The sequence below is a fragment of the Buteo buteo genome, chromosome 24 (genome assembly GCF_964188355.1).
Source record: "Buteo buteo chromosome 24, bButBut1.hap1.1, whole genome shotgun sequence".
Lineage (NCBI taxonomy): Eukaryota > Metazoa > Chordata > Aves > Accipitriformes > Accipitridae > Buteo > Buteo buteo.
This window is the reverse complement of record NC_134194.1, coordinates 12,602,463-12,628,784: the sequence shown is the minus strand read 5'-3', so window position 1 is coordinate 12,628,784 and position 26,322 is coordinate 12,602,463. Positions and strand designations below refer to the sequence as shown.

Sequence of the window (26,322 nt, the reverse complement as noted above, 5' to 3'; positions counted from 1 at the left end):
ATTCCTGGCCACCCTCGCCAGCCAGGCTGTGGCTCTTTGTTTATGCAACGGCAGGAGCCGGCAGAATTAAGCACTTTTTGTTTTTCCCTTTTTTGAGAACGAGGAGTTTTAATTCCCACCAAACAATGTTCTTTTTCCAGCAAGCTTAAAATAAGCCTTTTTGGCCCAGGCATCCGTGGAGCCACTCACGCGCTGAGCGGGCCTTTGTGCAAATATGGATGTGAGCACCGCGCTGCCGGCTCGGCCGGGTGCTACCTGCCGGGGAGCGGTGGGGGGACACGGGAGGTCCCCGGCCCCAGCCCTCCTCCCTGCCATGGCACGGGGCTGGCTCTGGCGAGGCCAGCTCACTGGAGCGTGCTTACGTTTGATGAGTGGAAAATGTTGCTCACGCAGAGATGGGAGGTGCCGTGGTTGTGCCGGCAGCTCCCACCGGCCCTGGCCGCCGGGTCCGTGGGTGTGCGTGTGCTCAGGTGTGCTGGGGCCTGATCCCAGCAAGGAGGATCCGGGCTCGGGAGCAGCCTGGTGCCCGGAGAAGCGGCTATGCCCTGTAGTGTGGCACCAGCAGTGATGCTGCCCACTGCCCGCCACAGGTGGAGGTGACCATAGACCGCACGCCAGCGGCTCCCGCCCTGGCAGGGCCATTCCTTCTTGTGAAAAAAAGCAAAAAGCTATTTTCTGCCAGGGTGGGAACTGTGGCCTGATTCCCCCCATTCCCTTACCTGCAGCCCCTGTTGTGTGCTCTGCCACAGGCTCCCTGGCCAGTGCATCCCTCCTGCCGAGCAAGGAATGGCACAGCACAGCTACCCTGCATCCCTCTACCTCAGGAGCTCGGGCTTGGCTTGGGGCATGGCAGCAGGTTCTGTGACGGTGACCCTGGGAAATATGTGCCTCTGTTTACTCGGGGCAGGTAGAGCCTATCTTCACAGCACCTCCTGCCCTGTTTGGGGGCCTGTTCCCACTCTCCAGGCTCTTTCCACCCAAGTTTCCTGTGGCAGTGGGGCAATGTGGTGGGGAGATAGCAGGGATGAGCACATACAAAACCCAAAAGCACATTCTCCTCTCCCCCCCCAGGTACCCCTATCCAAGGTGAGCCATGCGGGGGATTCCTGGCCACCTGCTCTCTTGCCTCCCTGCACGGGACTGACCCCAGCAAACCCCGCTGCCACAGGGGCGACACCACGGCTGACACGGGCACATGGATCCCACCGGCTGCCCTGTCCCAGCCGGGAGGCAGGGGCTGGTCATAACCCAGCCGCCCATGCACCCCGGCCCCTTCCCTTGCACGAGGCTGGTGGGGAAAAGCCGCCCATGCCCGCCCCCGCCTCCCCCAGCTTATCAAATTTGGCCATGTCTGAAAAGCCCTGGTTTCCTTTTCACCAAAAAAGATCAAAACTGGGTAATTGGCTGCCGGCGCAGATGCCTCTGAGCCTCTCTCATGTGTAAACAGCATTGCCGAGCGCTGACACAACGCAGGCGGCTGCGGCACACGCAGGCAGCCGGCACCCTCCGGGCTCCCTGGGCCCAGGGCTGCTCACTGGCCCTTCTTGGGGGATCGTGGAATAGGGGGTGAAATTGCTGGGGTGCAGGCAGGGGCTGGCTTGGCGCCCCAGAAAAGGCTGGTGGTGGAGGGCCGGGCGCTGCCGTACCACCCGGTGCAGCGAAGGCAAGGTGGCTGCAGGACCCCTGCTACGGCCAGGTCCCCTCTGCCAGGTCCCCGAGGTGACAAAAGGGCCATGCTGTGCTCAATGCACAGCATCAGACCTCACCCGAGGGGATGGCAAAGCCCCTGAAACGCTGTTCTGGGGCTGTTCTTGGAGATGTTAAAGTGGGCTGGGGCTCCCCTGGGGGTGGGAGTAGCCGGGCTGCATTCCCTGCTGCATCCCAGGGATGGTGGGGCTGGGAGGAGGAGAGGGCTGGTGTGAATTGGGGGTGCAGTGCGTTTTACCCTATTTGCGGAGTTTTCTAGAGGCCCAGTTCATGGACTGGGAAAAGGAGGTGGAAATTTCCCACCGCCCTACAAATCACAAGGGCCTTCAAACCCCTTGGGGATGTACAGCAAGTGGGGAGGCAGAGGGAAACTCAACATCTAGTGCTGCCCCAAAAGGTGGTGGTGCTGGGGAGGGATGAAAGGGGAGGCAGAAAACACCAAAGAGAGGTGGAGCAGCCCCCCAGCGCCGCTCGGCCTCCGGGCACAGCAGCTCTAATGATGTAAAGGGCCCTTCCAAAGGAGCGGGGCAGACCCTGCCGTCCGTGACCGTGGGGGGCAGCAGCGGGGACCCCCCCGTCTTCCGCGGCCGGGGGGGGGGCTGGCAGGGGAGGAGGGATGGAGGGGAGGATGGATGGAGGGAGGGATGGAGGGAGGGATGGAGGGAGGGATGGAGGGGAGGAGGGATGGAGGGAGGGATGGAGGGAGGGATGGAGGGGAGGAAGGATGGAGGGAGGGATGGAGGGGAGGAGGGATGGAGGGAGGGATGGAGGGGAGGAGGGATGGAGGGAGGGATGGAGGGAGGGATGGAGGGGAGGAGGGCTGCAGAGGGCGAGGACGGAGGGCTGGCGGTGCGGTTGGGTGGAAGACAGCACCATCGTGTGGCACAGCGGCTGCCTGGCCGCAGGGACGGGGACAGCCCAGGGCAGGGGGGGCTGCAATGCCGGGCTGCTGCAGCCCCCAGCCCACGCCCCGGGCCAGCCCCCTCCCGAAAGAGGCCCCTTTTCCCCCTCCCTGGGACGGGGCACCTGGCACCTCCCGTGCCTCAGTTTCCCCCACCGCAGCAGCTTGCATCCCAACGCTTGGCCCCGGGAAGCCGGGGCAGCACCCCACCACTAACACCCACCACCCTGCAGCTCTGGGACCCAGCCCCAAGGCCAGCTGTGAGCAGAGCTGGGCTGTCCCCACTGCCAGGGGTTGGGGACGGGTTTGAGGACAGCAGGAGGGGAAGGGCTTGGGGACAGACAGACAGACCAGGGGTCCAAGAAGCGATGGCTGCCACAGCCTCACCGCTGGGCAGAAGGGTCTGGTGGCTCCTAGGGACAGCAGAGCTGGCGGTGGCACACGGATGACAGCAGGACAGCCCCAGGTTACCTGCACACCTTGCTGCCAGCGCAGGACACATCCCACCCCCGGTCTTCCCGCAAGCCCCTGCTCCTCCAGCCCAGCAGCCACGTCCCTCCTGGCCCCAGCAGGGCTGTGACCGCGCTGGTGGCACCACCAGAGCCCAAACCCCCTCCCCGGGGCAAGGTTTTGCCCAGCAAGCCCCTCCGGGCTGCCTGGTCCAGAGGGGACCCGCCACCGTCCACAGCCACAGCCGCAGGTGGAGCCAGCACCCGGGGAGAGGCGGCTGGTGGCCGAGTCCCAGACCACGCTGGCCCCTCGCCCTGCCGGCGCCGAGGCTCCCTGGCACCTCAGGGACCGGACACACCTCCGGCAGAGCGGAGCCGGGGGCTGAGGCTTTCCCTTTTTAGCTCCCCGGCTCGCTGGTGCCAGCCACACTGCAGGACGGCAGCCGGCAGCCCCTCCGCGGCGATGGAGCGGGCTCCAAACCTGGTAGGTGACTGCATGGCAGCTAACGGCTTGCTCCTCGTTTTCCTTCTTTAATATAATTATTTGCACGCTTGTTTACGGGTGGCTACCTAGGTTCGTTTGCTTTGGAGATGCACGCTGTGGCCTGCCAGGCCCGTCGCTCCCACGCCTGGCACGGTGAGGATGCAACAGCCTCGGAGAGCAAAGCCGTGACAGTCCGACCGGACAGTCCGGCATCAGAGGGGGAAAACAGCCCCGCTGAGCGGTCCCTGCCGCGGGGCACCGCGCGCCCATGGGAAGGGCTGCAGGACGGCGGGCAGGGTGCGGGGCTGCCTGCGGCTGGCTACGGGGACACGAATAGCAGGGAGCAGCACTACAGAAAGCAACTTTGTTTGCCGCTGGGCAGCGTGCCGGGTGTCAGCACACCGGAGCTTGGCCCTGCGAGGCCGGGGGGAGAAGGAAAGGAAAAAGCATCTTTCTTTTCTCTCTCACCGTCCTCGGAGCACAGAGGGAGGGAGAGGAGAGTTTGGATAAAGATGCCATTCTTGACTGTCTCATCTCTAAAGCTCCTTTTAAACCAGAGGCTGCCCAGGTACAGCCTGAGCCGAGGGTGTACCCATCCCTCCCAGCACACAGCTGCCTCGGGGCGGACAGGGAAGGGACCGGGCACGGCTCAGGCAGGGGCACTTTGGGCAATGCAGATTGCCAGCTGCAACCAGGGCAAGGGACTTTGCGGCCACACGCATCCGCTGGGGCCTGGGCTAGGGGCTCACCGCAACCGTGTGCCCACCAGCCCTGCACACTGCCCTCGCGTGCTTCCACGGGTCTCGCCCACAGGCCAGCGTTGCCCTTTGGGGGTTGCACATGCCACCCCAAAGTCAATGTGGTCCTGCCATCAGCCAGTGACCCATGGGAGGTAGGAGAGCTCCCCTTCTGTGCCGGCCCTGCAGCCCAGGCAGCCATGCACCATCCTCCTTCTTCCTCAGCTTCTCCTCTGCATCTTCACTTTTGCCATGGTCCTGGTCCCCGAAGCGAAGGACCAAAGCAAGGCAGCGAAGGGCAGGAGAAGGGGTCTGACGCGGCCCCCCACGGCTGCCCCCGCCCTCGCCTGGGCTCTGGACGACCCCTATACCACCATGGCAGACTACGAGCGCAGCATCCAGGACATGGTGCGCCAGCTGAGGAACAGCTCTGAGCCGGGCGACACCAAGTGCCAGGTCAACTTGAGGCTCTGGAGGTCCAACCGGAGGAGCCTGTCCCCCTGGGCCTACAGGTGAGCTTGGGGCAGGGACCTCGGGGACACGCACGGTGGCTCTGTGCCAGCAAGCGCCGCGGTGGCCACAGCTCCAGCATCATGGGGCTGCGGTTGCTGCCGGGGAGCGCGGTGCGAGGCAGCATCCCATTTCACCCTGCGGAGGCATTGCCCTGCCTGTCCTCAGCCGCCCACTGCCCCCCATCTCACGGTCTCTCCAGCATCCTCTTGCTTTCCCTCTCCTCCAGCATAAACCACGATGCAACACGGATCCCGGCAGACATCCCTGAGGCCCGATGCCTCTGCACTGGCTGTATCAACCCCTTCACGATGCAGGAGGACCGCACCATGGCCAGCATTCCCATCTACAGCCGCCTGCCCGTCCGCCGGCTGCTCTGCCAGGTGCTGGACGAGGTGGGGCACAAGCCTTCCGGGAAGAAGTGTCACAAGAAGTACCAGATGGTCATGGAGACCATCGCTGTGGGCTGCACCTGCATCTTCTGAGGCTGCAAAACTAACCGCTGCAGCTACCCGTGGGCATCTAACCAGCTTGCTCTTGCTTCCTGAGCTTGTCCAGCCCTCTCAGAGAGGGTCACCAGCTGAGCATCAGGGTGAGAAATGCCCCTGTGCAAGGCGATTCCAGCTCCAAGAGTTCCCCAAAATTCCCCTGCAGACTCCATCAGCCTCAGCCCAAGCAGCCACTCTGGGGACACCCAGTGCGGGGGCAGCCCCTGCAAGTCACCCAGCTACGCGGTCCCACGGCCGGCCTTGCAGCAAGACACTGCCCCGAGCCCCCTCACCTCCAGGGAGGAGCTCAGCAGGGCAGGCTGGGGGAGAGAAGGTGGCAGCTGCCCGCCAGTCCCTCCGGCTGGGCAGGATCAGGCCTCCTCCCTCCCCAAAGTCCCTTTTTGTCTTTGTTCCCTCCATCGGTGCAGCAGCTCCGGGAGCGCCCAACCCTCCCCGGCCCACCTACAAGTTCCTCCGTGGTGGGCCAGGCAGCCCAGGGAGCGGGGCAAGCGGAGGGTGGTTTGGCAGCTTCTGAGGTCTTCAATAAAGCGCATTGCTGGCCCCCGTCTGAGCCGCCCCCTGCCTCGGCCCATCGCGCTGCCCCTCTGGCCCTGCCTGCCCGGGGGTGGGTGCTGCCCAGCCTTCTCCCGGCGAGGTTCTTCCACCCCCCAAAACACAGCCAAGCCCCAGGCTCAGGGAAGCCTGGACATCCCTGGAAACAGGGAGCACCCTGCAGCAGGCACCTCTCCCTGCAAGCCAGGACCTGTGACAGCCCACCCTGCACGCCCATTCCTGGGGTGCTGGGCCAGCGAGCGGGGCTAGGCTCCATGCACACATGGCACGGGAGAGGCCACGGGACATACTGCCCCAGCTGGAGCCAGCCTTACCACCGAGTTTCCCGGGGACAAAGCCATGAAGGCAGGAGAGGAGAGGCTGCCGTGGGAGCCAGGCGGCTCACTGGGGGGGACCCATCTGCTGCTGATGCCAGCCAGCCTCATCCTTGAAAGCCCCCTGAGGTCCCTCTCAAAACCAGATGCATAGTGACCCTTTTTCACCAGAAAAGGCACAGGGTCCTTTCCAGTAGAGCCTGGGGAGGGGTAACAGGGAAACTGAGGCACGTGGCACAGACACACAGCAACACTGGGCAGGACTCTATTCCTGAAGGCGACACACGTTCAAGTCATGTGGGACACAGCCCGTCCCTTCTCCCCCAGCCCCAAACCCCCTGGTATCCCCAAGGCAATAAATACTCCCCAAGCTACTACACACAGAAGCTCCCAGCCCACCGCCTCCCGTGGGTGTCACAGCTCGGTCTTCACCTTGTGCATCAAGTCCTTCTGGTCGATTTTGTCCAGGTCCTGATGCCAGCGGTTGTAAGCCAGCAGGGCCACGTTTTTGGCCGCCACCGCTATCATCTCCATGGAGCTGGCCACCCACTCCACGCTGCTGAGGTAGAAGAGGTTTTCGTGGAGCACGATGGGCGGGAGGGACTTGGCAGCATCGTAGCGGGGATACGCCTGCCACTCCGTCACCTGCACCGAGTAGTAGGACCTGAAGAGGGTCTTCAGCTGCTGCTTGTCCAGCGGCTGCTGGGAGAGGACACGCCACACCGCGGCCTCCTGGGGCTGTTTGCGACGGAAAGCTGCTGAGATATTGACAGGACAGATGTTGTCCATGGCATTGAAGAAGAGGTCAGGGGTGTCGGTGGTGAGGATGCTGGCGAAGGGGAAGAGCTTGGGGTCGGGGAAGCCGAAGTAGGAGGAGTTGAGGTAGCCATGCACCACAGAGGTGACGGAGGGCTGGAAGGCTCCGGGGAAGTCGGCGATGGGCGGCTCAAAGTTCTCAAAGGTGAAGTTGCTCCTGCTGGGGTGCAGGGGAGTCGTCACAACCACCATGTCATAGAAAGCTGAGCCATGGCCTTCACCACCCTCGTAGTGCACCTGGTACAGGGGTCTCCCCTCTGAAAAGAGATGGTGGACAGTTAGGAGTAGCCCTGAGCCCCAAGTGGTATTGCCTTGGCCCCCTTTTTTCTAGCATGGCCTCCATCCCCTGGTTTTCCAGTACACACCAGTGCTGGACCATAGCATCTGTGGGTTATGGATGAATTGCTGATGCTTTAGGGCAGCGGAAAGGTTTTATCAAGCCTGTGGGAGAAAGTTGCCAGCCTAGTTGCTGGAAAGTTGCCCAGCCTAGTGGGGCAAGGAGGATTGGGCAGCACAGCCCACCCCCCAAGCCCCAGCTACCCAGCCCTTCTGCTGTGCGGGACAGGGGAGCAAGCCTGCAACAAGGCTGATACCATAGAAGAGACCTGAGGGACCTCAGAAGGGAGAGAGCGGAACCTCAGGGCCGAGATCCATACCACAGGGCCCCCACCACATCAGACAAGGGGAGGAGATGGACAGACTCCCAGACCCTCGCCCAAATGCTTTACCAGGACCAGGATGCTCTCCAGTCTCCCAACACTCACTCTCTGCCCCAGCATCCCCACGCTGCCACCACCAACCTCCTGCCCTGGCACCCCCAGACCCACGCCCAGGCCAGCAGCACCCAGAGCAGACCCCGTGCCCAGGCTCACCCGAGCTGTGCAGAGAGACGCCCGTCACCCTGGCCGGGATGACGTTGGCTTTGGTCAGCTTCAGCAGACCTGAACACACCAGCTTGTTGCCTCCTTCCACTGCCCAGGTGCTGCCCTGGGCCCCCGCCAGCGACATGGCTCCTGGGGAGAGGAAGAGGAGGGTGGCTCAACAGCCTGCCCGCGGAGGGGATGCCAGGAAGGAGAGTCACACGGGGAGGAGAGGGAGTCCCTGGTTTAACCTGCAAAGGCGGGCACCAGCACCGACTGCCCGTAGCTGGAGCGCAGGACGGCCGCGATGACGTCGTCCACGAAGCGCTGCGTGACGCCCACCTCCAGCAAGGACTCGGCCACTGAGCGCTGTGTCATGTTGACGAAGGCATCTCCCCCCAGCGAGCGCAGCATCTCCTCCAGGCTGGAAAAGGCGTAGCCGTGCGCCTGGTACTTGTAGATCCTGGAGAGGACAGAAGCACAGGGCACCCGGTGATGCGCCGGTGCCAGGGAAGACCCCCTGCGTCCCCCCAGCCCCGCAGGCTCTCCTACCTCATGAACTTCTCCATCACCTCCTCCACCCACATCTGCAGGCGCAGGAAGCTGATGCCATAGTGCCACCAGAGCCGGAAGAGGTTGAGCAGGTACCAGTCAGTCTCCTCCAGGACGAAGTGCTCCCCGCTGAATATGGCACTCTTCCCTGCCACCTCACGCCGGTGCTTGAGGCCTGCAGGGAGCAGAGGGGCCCCGGACCCGCCGGGCTGGCATGCCTCCCTGGGGCTGGCCGGCTGCTGGGAAAGGCCAGCGCCAAACACCGCCGCGGTGGGGATGCGGGCAAAGACGCTCTGGGAGGAGCATCAAAGAGCGTGAGACCCCAGGGCACTGGGACCCTAGGGAGATTCTATATGTTGAGGCATCCCATGGAGCTGCTGCTGCCTACTGGGACAAACTGGTGGGAGTTTGTGAACACCCCCCCCCCCCCCCAATTCCACCAGGACCCCTCGCCCTGATGATCTGCTGCGCCACCCCGTCCCTTTCTCTTCCAGGGGACAACAGGGCTGGGGCGCAGGGACAGCAAGAGGGCGACCGCACGCCTGGGGTGCCGAGGTGGACTGGAAGCAGCCCTCCCCGCTGCCCCAAGCGCACGGCCCGGGGTGCACCCCAGCCCCCCCGTCTCAGGATAGGGAGACCCTCCAAGCGCTTGGGGTGCCGGCGCTCACCCAGGATCTTGACGAAGTCCAGCATGTGGAGGCTGAGGGCGTGGATGGAGGCTCCCCTGCTCTCGTACTGCTGCTTATTGACGGTGACGGTGGCCAGCCGCCCGCCCACGCCCGCCGGTTCGTACACGTCCAGCTGCACCTGCGGCCCGAAGTGCTGCTGCAGGAAATAGGCGACGGCCGAGCCGCCCAGCCCGGCGCCCACCACGGCTGCCGGCGGGAGAGGGGCGAGGGCGGCCGGGTCAGCAGCGCGCCCCGAGAGCGCAGGGGGACGCCGCTGAGCCCCCCCAACCCCGCGCCCGGAGCCCCGGGTTCCCCGGCCGCGGCGGGGGGGGTGGGGGAGGAGGAATTGGGGAAGAGGCGAGCGTGGGGATGCCGCGGGGACGGCGCACGGCTGCACGGCAGCACGGCAGCGCGCCCCGCTCCCGCCGCGGAGAGATGCCGGAGCTCCCCTCTCCCGCCGCCCCCGGAGGCCGGCAAGGCGAGCGGGGAGGAGGCCGCGTGCTGCCGGTACCCGGTGCGGGTGCCCCCCCCCCCCCCCTCCCACCCCGGCTCCTACCGATGCTGCGCGGCGGGGCGCGGGCGGCGGCGGGCGCGGCCAGGAGGGCGGCGAAGGCCGGCAGGAGCAGCGCGGCGGGCGGCGGGGCCATGGCGGGGACGGCGGCGCCGAGAGCGGGTCCCGGCAGCGGCAGCGCCCGCCCCGCCCCGGCCCCGCCCCGGTCCTTCCCGCAGGCTCGGCCCCCCGCGGCCGCCCCGGCCCGGCGCGGGCAGGGAGCCCGCCGGTGGCGAGCGGAGGGAGGCCCGCCCCGGCGCTGGGGAGCCCTGAGCCGGCGCGGTCGCCGGCGGCGAGGCGAGGAGGAGCAGGGCGAGCACGGGGAGGGGAGCGGGCTTTGTTCCCGCTGAGCCGGAGGGACGCGGGGGGCCTCGGACTGCTCCCCGGCTTTCGGGGGAGGGGTCCAGCGGCAGCACCGGGCTCGCCCGAGACACAGCAGCAGCATAAAAGCAGGCCTTGTGACAGCTTATCTCCCAGCACTCATCCTCCGAGAACGACACGGGGGGGGTCAGAGGAGACCCTCAACATCCAGAAGCGCGGGGTGCGGCACGCCAACGACCCCCGGCGCGGCCGCGGCGAGGATCCTCAGTGCCCTCCGTTCCTCACGCGCCGGCTGCGCGCCCACCAGGCCGCTCAGCGGCATCCCACTCCCAATCAACCCAATGGGGAACCGAGGGCCCAAAACCAGGAGCTCCCCCCCCCCCGGCACCACCTCTCTCCCGCCGCAAGCGTGCTGGGACTGCACCGTAGGGCAGTACTCGGGCCGAGCTGCTGCCGGAGCACATTTCCACGTGCTCAGTCTGCACACGGGCAACGGCACGCAGTGCTCAGTACCCGGAGGAGGGGAACAGGCTGCGTCCTGCGGTGGTTCGTGCATCAAGCGAGGGCATTTCAAGCTTTTGCTTGCGCTTTTCTGCCCTGGGCAAAACAAGGTGCCCAACAGCCAGCAGCTTGTGCCATGGGGATGCCATCCGAGAGCCTGGTGCTACTCAGATTACAAAGGATAGCAAAGACAAAGCAAAAACTGGAACAGGTAGGACACGTAATGACAGACACAGAGCCTGCTGTAGCCCAGGGCTGGCTCTGTACCAAGGGACAAAATTTAGTTTGAGAATCCGTCATCTGAACTTTGTCTCAGGAGAAAACACAAGCACAGGCCCCCTCCTTTCCTCCAGCCAGCAACCACTTCAGAGTTCCTGCACGGGAGAGCATGCACAACCCAGAAACTCAGGCCTGAACACCTGGGGGGAGGGGAGGGCCACAAACAAAAACTACCATAGCTCAGCTCACCAAAGCCCTTACAACGGGCAGTATCAACCCACCCAGGATGGGGAGATGATGCTCCCAAAGCTGCTTAAAACACAGCACACAAGTATCTTTGCAGCATGCCTCAGGTTTTAACAAGCTCTTACTTAACCAGCCTGATTTCACCATGGCTGTGGGCGATAAAAAATCTGGCTGTACATGCAGCAAGGAGTCTGGGTCAGCACTGCTCCTGATCGCCTCCCTCTCACGGCAGACCATGCCCTGCGTGCAGGTGTTCTGCAATACTGTGTCATAAGCAAAATGCTCTTCCCCTGCTCACAAGCTCCGATGCTTTTCTGCAGATGGCGGTGGCTGTGGTTTGAAAACTCCCAACTCTCCCTGTTGCTACAGAGAAAAACCAGCAGAGCCAGAAATTACTAACACAGCAGCAGGCAGCAGTATTTCCTGGTCTAGTCTGGTTAGCGAACACTGAGCAATGCCACCACAGCTGCTTTTAGGCAGAACGAGTCCACAATCACAAGAGGACTTTGCTGGCAAATCTTTAGCACAAGAATTTAGAGCTCACCCCAGAAAGGCCATTTGTAAATTGTCTTTTGCAAAGGTTTTTTCTAGTGGGAAGTGCCGTGGCACATTCAGAAGTTCAGGAGAACAAAGCAAGCAAGGCCCACCGACACGGCACCAACTGTTATGAAACTAAGGCAAAACCAGGAATGGAGGCTATTTTTGTAGAGGATGCGGGAAGGGAGAATAAGATCTGTTACAATCACACCCCTACAGAGAAAGCCTGTTTTTTTCTCCAACAAATCCCTGAAATCATAACCCGCCTGCAGATACCACAAGCATTAATACACACTGTATATTAAGCCATCCTTAATTCAGCTGCCATACAGTATGCCTGCTACAACATACCACGTGCAAAAGGGCAAAAATGCAGCAAAGCCAAGCTGTAAGAGAATAGAATGGCTAAAATAAAACCAGGTATCAAGATTGCAACTGTTGGCAGAGTTCTGCAGAATGAACCACTACCAAAGGCTGACAGAGAGCATTTCTCTACACGATGGTCTGTGAGGAGACTTACTAGGAACAGACACAGAAGCAGGTATGGAAGTACCAGAGAACGACACACCCGGGCAGTTTATCAGTGCAGAAATCCCCGACAACTCACCTGCATGAGGAAAGACGACACGCATACATGTGTGTGCATTTCTAGGAGTCCACATAAAGCATTGTTAATAAAATGTTCAACATGTACTGCCATGGACTATAGCCCTTATTGTAGACAATTGGATCAGGAACAGTGAGAAACCTTTCAATCCACAGTCCCACCTGACTAGAATGGCAGTCAGAACAAGCAGCAGTTTGGCGCAGGGAAGAAAGGAAAAAGAAGCAACTGCAATTCTTTTTTATTAGCAAATGGACAGTATCTGGACATCTAAAGGAAATCAGCCCTTTCCAACATTAACTCAAATGTCATTGTCAATTACTTGCACCACTCCCACACTTCAGTCTTTGTCTTTCATATAGCTAGAACCTTTGGGTAAACAAAGAGCACAGAAACACACAAAAAAATACAATATATACAGGCTTCCCACCAACTAAATGGACTTAGATTTTTGGAGATTAGCAATGCTTTGTTCATTTGACTTTGCAAGTAATATCAAAACATCTCAAGTTTTAAAATAAAAAAATACTACAATATTCACAATATAAAACTTAAATACATTTTTTTAAAAATTAAAGGACTGCTAATAGCTATTGATTTATCACAGCTGTCTCTCTCAACAGAAGCTCTGCTGATGAAGCACTGAGAATTTAAGGTTCACATAGTGACATTCACATTCTGCACTGCTCCTGGTCAGAGTTAAGACGCTGCCATGCTTATGAGACAGTGCCACTGGAGACTTGTCCAGGAGTTCAACTCAAATACCCCCTCAACACTGAGTGGTACAGCAAGGTCACAGAACAAGGCAAACGCCCATGTTCAGTGGGGCTGCCCACTTCCCAAGAGGAGAAATGCAGGTCCACACATCAGCATCGCATGCACATCTTTCTAGTTGTCTGCATTCCCAGCTCGAGCCCTTCAGTTCATGGCTAGGCAAGCAGAGTGGAAATGACCAAGAGGTACATGACATTTCCTCTCCACTGCTATTCCATCCCTGCTAACGTACTCCTGTGCTTTATTACATAGTCATTGAATAAAGTGACTGGAAAGAAAAAGCTCCTGGGTCTGTCTCCTCTCTGGTCTAACTCTGCAGAGTGCAATGGAACCGCACCAACGGGGACTCTGCCCCACCGTGCTGAGTGTGCAAGCTTTACACAAACAGGGCAGACAAGGGAGCAAGAACCTACAAAGGAGAAATTCAATCCACCCTTATGCAATCTCACCCACGACAAAAGAGATCATTAAGTGTGCTTGAAAGGCAAGAGAATCAAATTTTGCCTAGGAAATCTGGATTCTGTGATGGAATCCAGGTTTGGTTATTTCATTTTCACTTCACCATTCAAAGGAAGCAGAAACTAGGACAAACAACAGCTACAGTATTTATCTCTTTGGTAACTTCTGTAGAAGAGTCTCTAAGTAATGGGTACATCTTACAGTAATCATCATAAAAGCCCAATAAGATCCTGTAGAAGTTTCACAGATTGAAAAAAACTGGGGCATGAACTGGGAAAATAGCTTGCCCAAAATTAAACAGGGCCTTTGGGAGGGTGAGAAAGACTGCACAGGAACTGGATCCCTCAGATTCCTGCTCTAGCCACACAACAGCGCCACAGTGAAAGTGGCTCCCAGATATACAAGCTGAATCAATAACCTCTTAGTACAGACAGAAGGTCTGGAGTGCATTTTAGGCTATTTCTTTAAGGCAAAAATGGGTGAATACTAGTTGAGGAAACAGGCAGGCTTGGCAAATAGTCTGAAGGTGGACCAAGTAGCTGTAGTATACTTTCACAGCCAAGTGGCTCCATGGGTCTGTTTAAAGAGGATTTGGATCCTATCGCATGTGGTCACACACTACTTTTAAATCTGGCTCGGGTAAGCTGCAGCCTTTCTATGACAGAAAACTACCTGTCATGTAAAATGCCTTTGCATTTGTTTAGTTCCTTATAAATACAGTTTTACATTCAAAGTTAGTTTCCATAACCAGCTCTCCCCTCATATTGCAAAAAGACTCAGCTGATATAGCAGGGTCTGAAGAGGCAGCAGAGAACCCAACCGCTCCTTCCAGCTGAAGGCATGGTTTCCTCAGAACAGGCTGCAGACAGTCTTGAGGCAAAATAACAAGGCTTGCATTGCCACATTTCATATTTTACCTGTTCTTTGTCTTGAGCAACAGCGTAACCTGGTGACCCAGTCAGCAAGTAGACCAGCAAAACAATGAAGTCCTGTATGTCTCTGAAATTTCCAACAACATGGTAAAACAAGAGCACTGAACAAGAGTTTTGTCCAAAGTGATCTAATGCTCCCATGAAGTGCTGTTTCAGGGCTGAAATCTCAAGTACCTGCCTGAAAACCTACCTACGGAGAGGCAGAAAACCGCACTTCAGAAAGTACCCACTACCGAGTCACCCACATACAGCTGTCACTAAAGCAGCTTACATGGAGCATATTAGAAACGTGCATCTTCCTTAAATTTCTGGAATGACAACCAACTAGCTGCACATAGTCTCCCCAGATGAAAGACTGTCGATAGCTGCTAATTGAAGACTGCGGTAATCTTGAAGTCCACCACAAAAGGATTATGCAACTGAAGCCTGCAAAGGAATGGGAGACGAATAAGCTTTCTTCCAAACCAGTGATGGCATCCACCATAAGTAAAGAGTTTTTGGAAGTGGATCTCAAATAACTGTCTGCCCATGGATCCAATTCCAGAAAGTAAAAAGGCAGGAATTAATGAATCAGTAAGAAACAACCCAAAAACAACCATTCCTGCCTCCGTTTTGTGTACTGCAGACCATAGGCTGGTTTATATAACTCTTCGGTCATTATACTGCTTGCTGTTCTGTAAAGGGTTAAATTCTGATCTTACTCAGTGACTGCATCCTTTCAGCTGAGATAAATGGACTCCCAGGCAAAAGGACCACTGGGAAATACATATGCCATGCTGTGACAACAACATGCCTCCAACTAAGAGGACGGCTTGAGGTCAGCTTTCACTTCCTCAGCCTTCTGCTTCTCTGACTTTCTTGTCACTGCTGCTAAAATTGGTTCAAGGGCACTTGAGACTTTTAGTAGAAAAGATTTTTCTCCTTGCATCAAAACCCAAAAGGTTTAATATTTACTATGACCACACAAAAGTAGAATCTGAATGTGAATTGGAAGTTAGTGTTATCAGAGTACCATTATTGGAGAGCTGAGAAAACAAAACAGTCCAGATTTCCTGCTTAAGGGCACATCTCCATTTTGCTAGCAGCTGCAACAAAGAGCATATAGTTTATCATGCTTGAAAGCTGCACAAATACCCATCAGGGAAGAGAAATTACTCTCCTTTAAAATATAATTTTTGGTTGGAGAAAAAGAGATTTGAGAACAGTTTTTTGGCTCCACCAAGAACCGCTACTCCCTGTTTTACCTTTTGGAACAAGGAGGCAAGCTAAAATTTTACCTGGAGAACAAATATTAACACATTAGTCTGACCTAACAACTGAATTTTCTTTAAAACTTCATCTGTATTTAACTGTAGTACGACACAAGATTTCACTAATTCAGGATTGTTTTCCTGAAGTGACATAAGAAAAAGCTGCCCTAAATGTCATTTCAAGTGATCATCTTCATCCCCACCTGAGGGGTCTGGGGACAAGAGAAGACACGAAAACCAGCCTGATAATAATACTCAGCCCTTTGGGCTTTTCTTCTCCCGAGTGCTTTGTAAAGAAAAAGCCTCACCACATCCCTGTGAGGTAGGTCAGTAAGTATTATTATAGTCCCTTAATACAGATACGGAAACTGAGGCAGAGAAGTTACTTTCCTGAAGGCCACTGCAGGAGTCTGTCTTGGAGATGGAACCGGGAGACAAGATTCCTTAGCTCTCAGAGAATTTCCCTTTCTCTCCCATATCTCCCCTCTTCCCCATACAAGTCTTAATGGAGAAATGAGCAACAGAGAAAGGGGCTACAGTGCCACATTTGTGACAAATAGCAGGACTTCTAGTACTACTCCACATACTCCAAAAAGGATTATTAAATATACAGGTACCTTAGAATTAATGGCAAAACGACTGCACACATTATAAAGAAGCCAACATACAATACAAACCTAGCTTAATAAATAAGTAAAGACATGCAGCTGCAGTTGTGACTGAGTGCTGAGGGGTCCTCAGCTCAGTAAGGTCCCAGATGCCAATGGGTAAGCCCACGTCATTCCTGTGACTCTACTGCCACGCCGACAAGTGCGTGTCTGATAGTGCGACCGTGGAGTTTATAGCCATCCTGAGTCACCAGTGCTATTGTGCCTGGCTGCATTCCCTCAGCTGGTACATGGCAGACTATTTCGTGGTCATATGGGTCATATTTGCCACCAACAGGGTTCATTTTCTGAAGGCCATGTTTGGCAAATACACTTTGCAATTTGGCCTCTATGAGAGAGAGGCCTTCATAGATTTTCTTCAGGGTTGGATTTGGATTACTAGGCTCTGCTTCTTCTGCGGCACTCTCGGCAGTCTTCTCCAAGATATCTGCTACCTCCACAAGGTCCCTGCAGAAACTCTGGATCCCTATACGCACAAAGAAGCAAGAATTAAATGAAGGGCAGTTTACAGAACATACAGAGCTACAGTACCAATGATAGGCACAGAGTCACAGCAGTTTGAAAGCATGTTTAAAGCTCCTAATTGATTTGAACCGTTACTTTAGTGAGACCAGATGGTGTCTTCTGTATCCTGTAGCCAAACCTTTATCATTAAATGGGTAGTAATCTAAAGACTCCCCAAATCAAGGTATATGCAGGAAAGGTACATCTATATACATCAACATATATATATATATATAGTATACCTGACAAAGCAGAGCATTAGTATTTCACTCCAAAAAGTTCTTGCAACTAAGACTTGTCATTTAGGACACTGTTCCACACCCTCTCACACAGTCCCACAGACATAAGTGTTTTGACAAGCAACTCACACAAATGCACATGGGCACAGGGAACAAACACAATGGGGGGAAGTAAAAACAATACATGACCATTCAAAAGTACATCCTCAATTTTATTCATAAGTTAAAACTACTGTGGAAGGACTGGGAAAGATGGTCCTTGGGTTGGTCATGAAAAGTCATGCAGTCTTTTTCATTAGAAAAATGGGTTCAGATTGTATACATTTCCAGAAGTGGTGTACTACACAGTGCAGAAATTTCAGGAAAAACAGCCTCCCTCAGTTATATAGATGCCATAACTAACTTACTGGAAAGACATATTAGGAAAACAAAGAAAGAGAAACAATAGTTAGGTGCTGTCTATGGTTGTACATACATGTTTAAACATGCGCAGAATGAAGCAGCACAAAGGAGAAGCAACAAAGGAACACACAGACCGGTTACCAACCATTTCATAGAATCACAGGATCATTTAGGCTGGCAAAGACCTTTAAGTCCAACCATTAACCTAACACTGCCAAGTCCACCACTACATGTGGCATCTTTTAAATACCTCCAGGGATGGTGACTCAACCACTTCCCTGGGCAGCCTGTTCCAATGCTTGATAACCTTTTCAGTGAAGAAATATTTCTTAGTATCCAATCTAAACCTCCCCTGGCACAACTTGAGGCCATTTCCTCTCATCCTATCACTTGTTACCTAGGAAAAAGAGACTGACACCCACCTTGCTACAACTTCCTCTCAGGTTTTCCTCTTGCACCAGAGTCTGTTTTAAGGCTCTACAGACCCCCATGCCTCACTCTGTGAGCAACTTCTAATAAAGAACCTAATTTTTCTTCAGATCTGAAGCATACTACATATAAAATTCAAAGACCTCACACCCCCCCCCCTCAAAACCAATGGTGCTGATTATCCCAGAACTCGACAGCCATTTTATAGCACAATTGGTAGAACAGTAAGAAAAATACAGCAACTCTTATTTCAAAGCTAGAACAAAACTAGAACAAAAAAACCTTCCAAAATTCATGCATTGTGGAGAATAACAGTTTCTCATTCTCAGAGATGGTGCTGACAGAGTGCAATGATTAAACAGCCGTTTATTCCCCGTTCACCTGCCTCTGTGGCCAAAGCTACAAATTCAGCTCACTTGACTGATGGTAAAATATTTCTTGTAGAAGTTTTAAAGAATGTCTGATATAGGAATTGACAACCTTTGTCCCAGGCAGCATCTACCTCCTAAAAGCTAGAGCAGAAGAGAAGAGGCTGTTAATATAGTAAAGGAGATCACAACCTGATGACACAGCTGAGTATGAAATACACCCTGCCAGAGCCAAATCTCAGCATACAGAAGAGCCTGTAATTTCAACCAAGTCAGCAGAACTACACTCAACTGCACTGGGCCTATTTTATTAAAAAAAAATTTAAAAAAAATCACAAAACAGTCACTGAGATAAACCTGATAGGACACAGCTGGACATAAAGAAAAAATAGTGAGTAAGCCCAGACACCAAAAGTACAGGCCAAACATCACGCCAAACTTTACAATGAATGAGGGCAGGATGGGGGGAGAGAGAAAAGCTGTTGATCAGCATTTTATGCTCAGGCAGGCAGGCCACCACAGTAAGCACAGTTCTGTCTCACTTTGCTTACCAAAGAGCTTGGCATCTTCCACAAACTTCTGTGTTCTCCTCCGGACATTCTCAGAATCTGCCAAGGCTTTCCGGTATCGTTCCTGTAACCACAATAGCAAGGGGACACATCAAACAAGGAGGTAAAACCCATTTCCTGTCAGCTGGCAATCCCTTAGAAACACTTTAAAAACAGCCCACTTTATGTCAGAATGTTGTGCTGGGCTTCTGCATTTTCACTACATGCAAACCCAGGTCTCTCTCCTACTGATTAATCAGCACAACTGCAACTCCCTCAAAAGACCCAAGTGAAGGCCAGAAGCATTCAGGGCGAAGCTCAGTTGAACACCACACCGCATTGTCAGGCTGCTGCTTTTTGCATGACTCACTGTGGCTATTCAGACACTCCTTTCTCTAGCAGGCAAGCTGGCAGTCTCAGCAACAGATCTGCAACTGGCTGATTTATCGCTTGGTGCAGTAGTATTCTCAGGACCATTATCTCCAGAATTGCCCTGTGCTGCGGTATTTAATCCTCTCCTTAGTCACATCTGTTCTTCAAAGTCCCTATAACATGATCCCTACCATTTCCACCACACCACTGTCACTAAGGAGGACTTCCCCTCTTGGACAATCTGAATCCCGTGCGACACAGCATGTGATACTAATCGGATGAACCTACTGCTATCCCCTCTGTACAACACTGTGAAAAAACTGACCAGACCACCCACAGCATACAGTTTTGCCTGCCAGGATCATACTACCAGTGTCTTGCTCCTAGGTGCTACTGACAGATGGTGTTTCTGAGGAAGGCAGACTGTACTTTCACAGTGCACCCTCTCACACTCAGAGCACAGCTGCTTTGAAGGCTGCCACAGGACAGCGGCATTGTGTGTGTGTTACAGGGCTTACAGAAAAAGCCAGGGCTGAAAGACAGACCTAGTCAAGGGGATTGAACGAAAGACATCATGATGCCACCAGCAGCATACTCACAGTTAAATCCCGGACTTGTTCTTCCAATTTGATGGCTTTGTGCTCTAAGGCACAGTCAGAAAGGGGATGCTTGGGCTCATCACGGGGATCTTCCGGACCACACTCATCTCCTGTACTTCTCTGCTGAGCTGCAGTGCTGAAAACACAGTGGGATCCCCTGAAATACAAACTAGAGACAAAGAAGGGAAGTTAAGTAACAACAGGCTCAACAAGAATTCTAGTTTAGTTGTAATTACTAAAAGCAGGCTCTCTTAAAAAAGGTACATAGGATTCTAGATAAAATTTTAGCACTTTTCAGAAAATATGGACAACTAGCACAGAAACACAAAGAGACAGATGTTTTGCAAAAATTCTTTTATTTTAGACTCACATGTCACTACAGAGGCTATACACCACTTCTTTGGCATACCTTGAAAGGAGTCAGATTTTCACAGGAAAACAATTTGTGACTTGCATTTTTGCTGACCTCCTAGTAGAGGTGGTCACTTTCGAATGACAAACTTCAGAAAAATGTTTGCAAGGTAGTCTTGAAAAGGAGGTAGGTAGTGTAAAGCTGTTTATACAGTTATTTAAAAAATCCCCAATGTTCTGAGCAAAATTCAGCAAGATCTGCAAACCCATGGCACTTAATAAGATAGGCATGCAGAGCCTAGTCTGCTACCCAAGGTGGCACAGTGACCTCAAAAGTCACAGCAGTGGAATGGCTGTGGATTTCTGTGAAGCAAGTCAACAAGCAAGGAAAGACATACACATCTCAAACTGCTGGCTAGCAGAGGATCCAATTCCCAGATGCTCTGACCCATTTGTTCTCCTGGTTGCAAACAGACATTGTATTTGGTGTATTCAGTTTTCCTCCTATTGAGTGAAGAGGATGAGAGTTTGAACCTTTTGCCAATCAGTTCTTCTTCCAAAGTATCAATTGCTAGACTGTATCCAGCTTTCATGTCCACTGTACAAACAACAGTTAAGAAACCAAAGAGAAGTGTCAGAGACATGACCAAGTTGTGTCCATCCCAAATATTCTGGAGCCTTCTGCCAGGATCTTCACAGCTCCAATAGCTGTGTTTGGAAAAGGGACTGAACATGCCAACTGAAAATTGTCCCTAATATTCTCCAATACTTCTAAGCACTTCAAATGTTTTTATCTCTATTGGCAATGAAAGAGTCCCAAAGGCAAAAAAAACCCAAAACAAGCCCAAGCCTCAAGTGCTGAAGCCTACCCTATTTCCAATTACTTTTTCATCCCAAGTATGCTTTTCAACTAAAAAGCACACTTGTCAGTGGTTTGTGTTGGTACAGCAGGTGGAGCTCATCTAGGAGCCTGACTCCACAACTTGCAGATGAAATGATGAAAAAACCAAAGAGCCAGGTAATTGGATTGAGCTGTATAAAGACCGCCTAGGTGCTTAGCAGCCTATTCTATACTGTAACAATCTCACATGTTTTCAAAAAACTAGATAACAGAAGTCTATCTGAAAACAGTTTGGCCAGAAGATGATCAAAACCAGCATGCTAGACACTTTGAAAAATAAAGAAAACATTTTTCACTTCATTCTGTTCTTTTCCAGAAAGCCCTTCACCTGCGGTAACAATGCTGTCACTCCAAACCAGGAGTTTTCACTCCCCCTCCTACACCACTTGCTTTTACAAACCAACCTAGACAGGACCCATTCCTGTCAGCATGAGGCCAAAGCCTCAGCCCACCTCCTTCTCACGCCTTACACCATGAACAGGGTCTGCAGCAGAAAGTTCAATTTACTTCCAAACCAGCTCCATTCAGGAAACATTTTAATATACGCTTAAGAAGGAAGGGTGTCTCCTTTTTTTGGGAACACCTAGGCTCTTCCTTTGAGCAGGGCTTTCAACATCCCCTTTAATAGAGGGGTTTTGCATATACTAAGTGCACAGAGGTCGCTGCACTGTCACCAACTCAAAATACTGTGTTTATACAGCACAATTCAACACTGCACAGAGATGTTAATTTAGGCCCCAGAATCGATATAGCTGAGTTCATGTTACCAGGCCTGCACCATTAAGCTTTCTTACTTTTCAGCAAGACTATATTGCTCAGGAACAATGTCGCAGAAGTACACACCTTTTGTTTCTAGGTCTATCAAATCGGTCATGAGACCGAAGTGTTGTTCAGCAATCCAGCTAAGCTGAGCTTACAGTGGCAACTGGGACAGGTTTGCTCCCCTTATTCCAGTACTGGAGCTGTGCAGAACAAAGGTTCAGGGAGTTAAACCAGCTGAAAACTAACCCTACAAAAAAAACCCTCAAACCCGACTCTTCTGACTGTGTCCCTGAATAGGTTTGCTGACAGATCAGATGAGTGCAAGTGCCAGTACAAAAGAGAAGACAAACCGTGAAGCCTGGTGAGATGTGAGAGGGAGAATATGGGGAAGGGAAGAGGTGTCCCCCTTTAGGTGGCAGCCAGGGCTTAGACTGGCTCAGCTCTATGACCAAAGCACAGTTTAAGAGATTTTTATCTGCCCAAAGACCACCAAGCATCTCCTACCACTCCCTGCTTAGCAGCCCAGATGTTTCCTCATTTTATCTTTAATACAAGGTTGCTAAATGTCCCACAACACTAATAACAAACTTCCTTTTCCCACCTGAAGACACTTGCATATGCAATTTTTTTATTAAGTGGGTGCTTAAAACATGATCTGTATGTCAAACCACTCCTTCTCAACACATTACATACCAGACACAAGTCTGAAAGTGCTTCTGCTACCTACACTTGCTCTACATCAGGACGTTCCTCACACTAATCTTTAAAGAACCAGACAAGGGGCTGTCACTAGGCTCTTTTCAAAAAGCTGCCCAGCCACAGCAGTTCTGGGTTCCAGGAATGCCAACACAGAAGAAAACCCCACACTTTAACCCTGGCTGCAGAGAGATTTGTTTGGCGCACAAGACCCCATCTTAAATGATTTTTAAGATGCTTGTCACATTCGTTTTGTTGACTCGTTAACATAGCACTTTTTCAAAGTTATAGAAAGTAGACTAAACAGGAGTTGAGGACAGAGAACAACCCCCTTCACCAAGCCTTCAAAATCAATCTGTGAAGCTTTAAACAACTGCAAAGGTTTCTTTGTAAATAAAAGGTGCGTCCGTGGTAAGCACCAGCTGCAAGCTTTGTCCTTTATCATCTTGCATTTAATTTAAAGAGCTGTAGGGATGGAAATTAGCCATGCTACAGATGAGCCAAAGAACCTGAAATGCAACTGAGAAAGCAGCCTTGCTAGGTGCCTCACAGGTTAGACTCCTGTGTCTTAAAAAAGCTATACAAATGAGTTAACTCTTCTACATCCAAGGAGCAAAGGTGAGTCATTTCCCTCTGCAAGTGATTTACACTACACAGATGGGTGTGTTTCAGTGTGTAGGAGGAGAGGGGCATGAATGAGCTAGTGCCTCAGCTATGGGGACCTGCCTACGTGAAGCAGAAAGCTGCCTGCATGGACTCCTTTTTCCAGCTTGTGAAACCAAGTCACAGAACACTCCCCCGTGCAGTGAAATGCCCTGGGTATCAAGTGCTGTTCAGACGAGCCTGCCTTAAAAGTTGTAGGCAAGAAACAAGAAGCACAGACTGACTCCAAAGGGAATACTTAAGAAGGACTATTATGCAGAACTGAAAATGCCACTCAGTTTACTTCTTCCTTCAGGATGAAAGAAACACTCCACTAAAAAGGGCAAGTGCTATTTACAGTCTGTCCACTGCACTGTGCTCCATCTTCTAAACACAGTCTTGATCACAGCTGCCCTAAAAATAGGCAGAAATCCCACTAGAGGAGTTGACACATCCTGAAGTGACAGACACGTGGAAGTCCCAGAGCGCGTGAAGGGATTATACAAGTAAGCTGGTGATACAAAAAGATTTACAAACTGATGTCACAGAAAGCCAAGTAGATAGATATAGCAGAGGAGTTGATTGTAGCCATATAGTTTAAGCCAATTGTCCTTGCAGATCAGAATTTAAATATGAGAACGAGTCTCTGTGGTCACAATAGTATCACCTCTTTCTGGAGCACAGGCACCATACCCTAACATCCCAAATCGACGTTGTCAAGTTCCCTCTGAACACAAGGGTCCTTCCCGATCTCTCCTTAAACACTCCCTCCTCCTCCCAAATCAGCATGACAAAGCACGCAAGTGCTGAGACACACAGAAACATCTGCATTGGTGTTTTAGCTCTGATGAGCGTGCTTTGGAAGGAAATCTCCTAATTACCCTCAATTACTGCGCTCTGTTTCATCAGGGAGCGATACCAGAGATTAATACCATGAGGATTCCTCTTTGATGAAACTGGAGAACAAGCTTGTGCAGTGCACCTTAATGCAGGATGGGTGTTAACTGGGCAGTAGGCTCCCAGTCTACAGTGAGTCCAGGCTAAGAAGTCCCCAAGACGTGGGCAGCATGGGTGTCTGGGCCCCACCACCCACCGCTTTGCTGTACGGAGCCACTCCTGTTGGCTGCAACGCAGCCACGGGCACAGAAATCTTGCATAGAAAGAGGAGTTTCACACCGATGGCAGGTTCTGGCAATCCTCCATGAAGGAAGCCTGCTCAGCTTCCATCAAAGTCACCTATTTCAAACTTGGTGGACATGTTGAAAGGGGCAACACAGTTTTCACACATGTAAGAGCATATGAAAGAGGAAGGATTTTCAGACATGCATCTTTACCTTTAGTCCCAAACGCAGATGCTGCTACGATGTGCTGCAGAATTATTTTATTGCATTTAAATGGTCTTTCTTCCCCTCCCCCCCGAAAAAAACTCTCGGATAAACTAACATACATTTTGGCATTTTTTCTTTTCACCTCCCCACATTCCACTCAAATAACCAATGCACCTGTTATGGATTTCCATTTTATAAGCCATATTCCACAATGTCCAAAAATATGACTGGACGCTGTTTTTCTGTCTAAATATTGACACAATTACATGGAGCCTCTTCCCTTGACCACCCAAAACACGCTGAAAGTCCAGGTGCTGCATCACTAACAAAAATAAAAACTGAGGAGCACATTAAACATATAGGTCACGGGTAAATGGTTCGGATGGGCAAGAAGAGACTCGGAAATCCCCCGTGGATACGTGTAACGGCAGGCAACAACCTCACAACGTGACTTACTGACCGCAGAAACGCTTTGCCTCAAAAGTGAAAAATGATTTTTTTTTTTTGTTTTCCTCAAAACGTCACCTTTTCCAGGAAAGAGCTTGCTTATCGAGAGCTTATTTTTCTTCCAGGCCTTCTGAAGAGCTAAGGGCCGCCTGCGTGCCCCTCATGAAGGGTAAGTAGTTGGGGGGGGGGGGTTGAGGAGAAGGGGACACGGCGTCCTTCCAGGGGAGGCCCGGGCCGACCCACACCCCCCGCGGGCGCCCCGGGCCCGGGCCCGACGAGGAGCTTCGTCGCCGCCGCCGCCCTACGGCGGCGGCGGCGACGAAGCTCCTCGTCGGGCCCGGGCCCGGGGCGCTGCCACGTCTCGCAGCGAGCCCGCCACAGGAGGGGAGGGGTCAGCGCCGCAGCCGTTGGCGACCGTTAACGGCTGAGGGGACGACGCAGCCCCGCTCCCCTCCTGCACTTCCCGCCGCCTATCCACCTACCTGCCGCGCCGCGGCCAGCCGCCGAGGGAAAAGACGGTCCCGAAGCGCCGCAGGGAACGGGCGGCCATCGCCCCGCCGACCGACGGACTGACTTGAGGGAGGGGGGGGAACGACGCGCCGGCGCCGCCCGCCAACTACGACTCCCAGAAGCTCCCCCCAGGGCGGACTACGAGTCCCGGCAGGCAGCGCGGCGGGGCGGGCAGCGCCTCAGAGCGGGGCTGGCGCGGGGCTTGGGGCCGGGACCCCGGGGCTTGAGGCGGTGGTCGTGCCGCCGCTGGCCGCGCGGCCTAGGGGGGTTGTAAGGCGGCGGGGTTCACCTCTTGTTCAGTAGAGGCTGAGAGAGGCTTGCGCCAGCAGGCTGACCTGGGGCGGAAGAAAGCGTTTCTCATCCCGTGGTGAATAAAGATTAAAAAAAAAACCAACCCCAAACCGTGGCCAAGTGTGCCTTTTAACTGAGGACTGCCTCCACGGGGGGCCTACGGGAAAGATGGGGAGGGACTCTTTATCAGGGAGTGCAGTGACAGGATGAGGGGTAATGGTTTTAAACAAGGAGGGTAGATTTACATTGGATAGAAGAAATTCTTCACTGTGAGGGTGGTGAGGCACTGGAACAGGTTGCCCAGGGAAGCTGTGGATGCCCCATCCCCGGCAGTGTTGCAGGCCAGGTTGGATGGGGCTTTGAGCAACCTGGTCTAGTGGAAGGTGTCCCTGCCCATGGCAGGGGGTTGGAACTAGATGAGCTTTAAGGTCCCTTCCAACCCAAACCATTCCAGGATTTTATGACATGCTTTCACGGGCTGTGATGGTCCAGCTCCATTTCTCCCCACTGTGGGCAGAGCCTCCTCATTTCTTTAGTGGGAGAGGTAATGCTTGAGGAGTGGGTTTTTACCCTTTTCCTAAGTGAAATGGGACGGTGCGGCTCCAGGTCTCAGAGGGGACAGGAGCAGTGACAATCAGCACAGGGAAGCCACTGCCAAGAAGAGGATGAGCACCATCAGGAATGGGGCTTTCCTGCACCTCATCCCTGGGAGCCCCTCCAGCCTGGGCAGCGGGCAGCTAAGCTCACGGCTCTGAGCTAACTGCAGTCACTGACATGGTGTACAAGATTCACCCAGCCTGCCTGCCCCAGCAG

At 53.4% G+C, this 26,322-nt stretch overlaps 3 protein-coding genes across 4 annotated transcripts; 1 reads left to right on the top strand and 2 right to left on the bottom strand.

Moving 5' to 3' along the window:
- The first annotated feature begins 3,520 nt into the window (after positions 1-3,520).
- IL17B (interleukin 17B) lies at positions 3,521-5,553 on the top strand. The gene is made up of 3 exons (XM_075056779.1): positions 3,521-3,541; positions 4,504-4,790; positions 5,018-5,553. Exons 1-3 carry the CDS (start codon positions 3,521-3,523, stop codon positions 5,271-5,273), a joined length of 564 nt encoding a protein of 187 aa, XP_074912880.1. The 3' UTR covers positions 5,274-5,553.
- An 859-nt stretch (positions 5,554-6,412) lies between these two features.
- Positions 6,413-9,744, bottom strand: PCYOX1L (prenylcysteine oxidase 1 like). The gene is made up of 6 exons (XM_075056247.1): positions 9,616-9,744; positions 9,060-9,266; positions 8,392-8,566; positions 8,091-8,302; positions 7,852-7,992; positions 6,413-7,236 (listed from the first exon to the last, which is right to left on the bottom strand). The coding sequence occupies exons 1-6, from the start codon at positions 9,704-9,706 to the stop codon at positions 6,578-6,580; spliced, it is 1,485 nt and encodes a 494-aa protein (XP_074912348.1). The 5' UTR covers positions 9,707-9,744; the 3' UTR covers positions 6,413-6,577.
- Positions 9,745-12,261: 2,517 nt separating this feature from the next.
- GRPEL2 (GrpE like 2, mitochondrial) lies at positions 12,262-26,299 on the bottom strand. Of its 2 annotated transcripts, XR_012654330.1 has the most exons (5): positions 25,191-26,299; positions 19,582-19,750; positions 18,614-18,695; positions 16,130-16,586; positions 12,262-14,628 (listed from the first exon to the last, which is right to left on the bottom strand). XR_012654330.1 is itself a non-coding variant. In XM_075056918.1 (4 exons), exons 1-4 carry the CDS (start codon positions 25,256-25,258, stop codon positions 16,231-16,233), a joined length of 675 nt encoding a protein of 224 aa, XP_074913019.1. In that variant the 5' UTR covers positions 25,259-26,299; the 3' UTR covers positions 12,262-16,230. The 2 variants fall into 2 exon arrangements, 1 of the variants encoding a protein (XP_074913019.1); XM_075056918.1 differs by having other exon boundaries at positions 12,262-16,586.
- Positions 26,300-26,322: the final 23 nt, after the last annotated feature.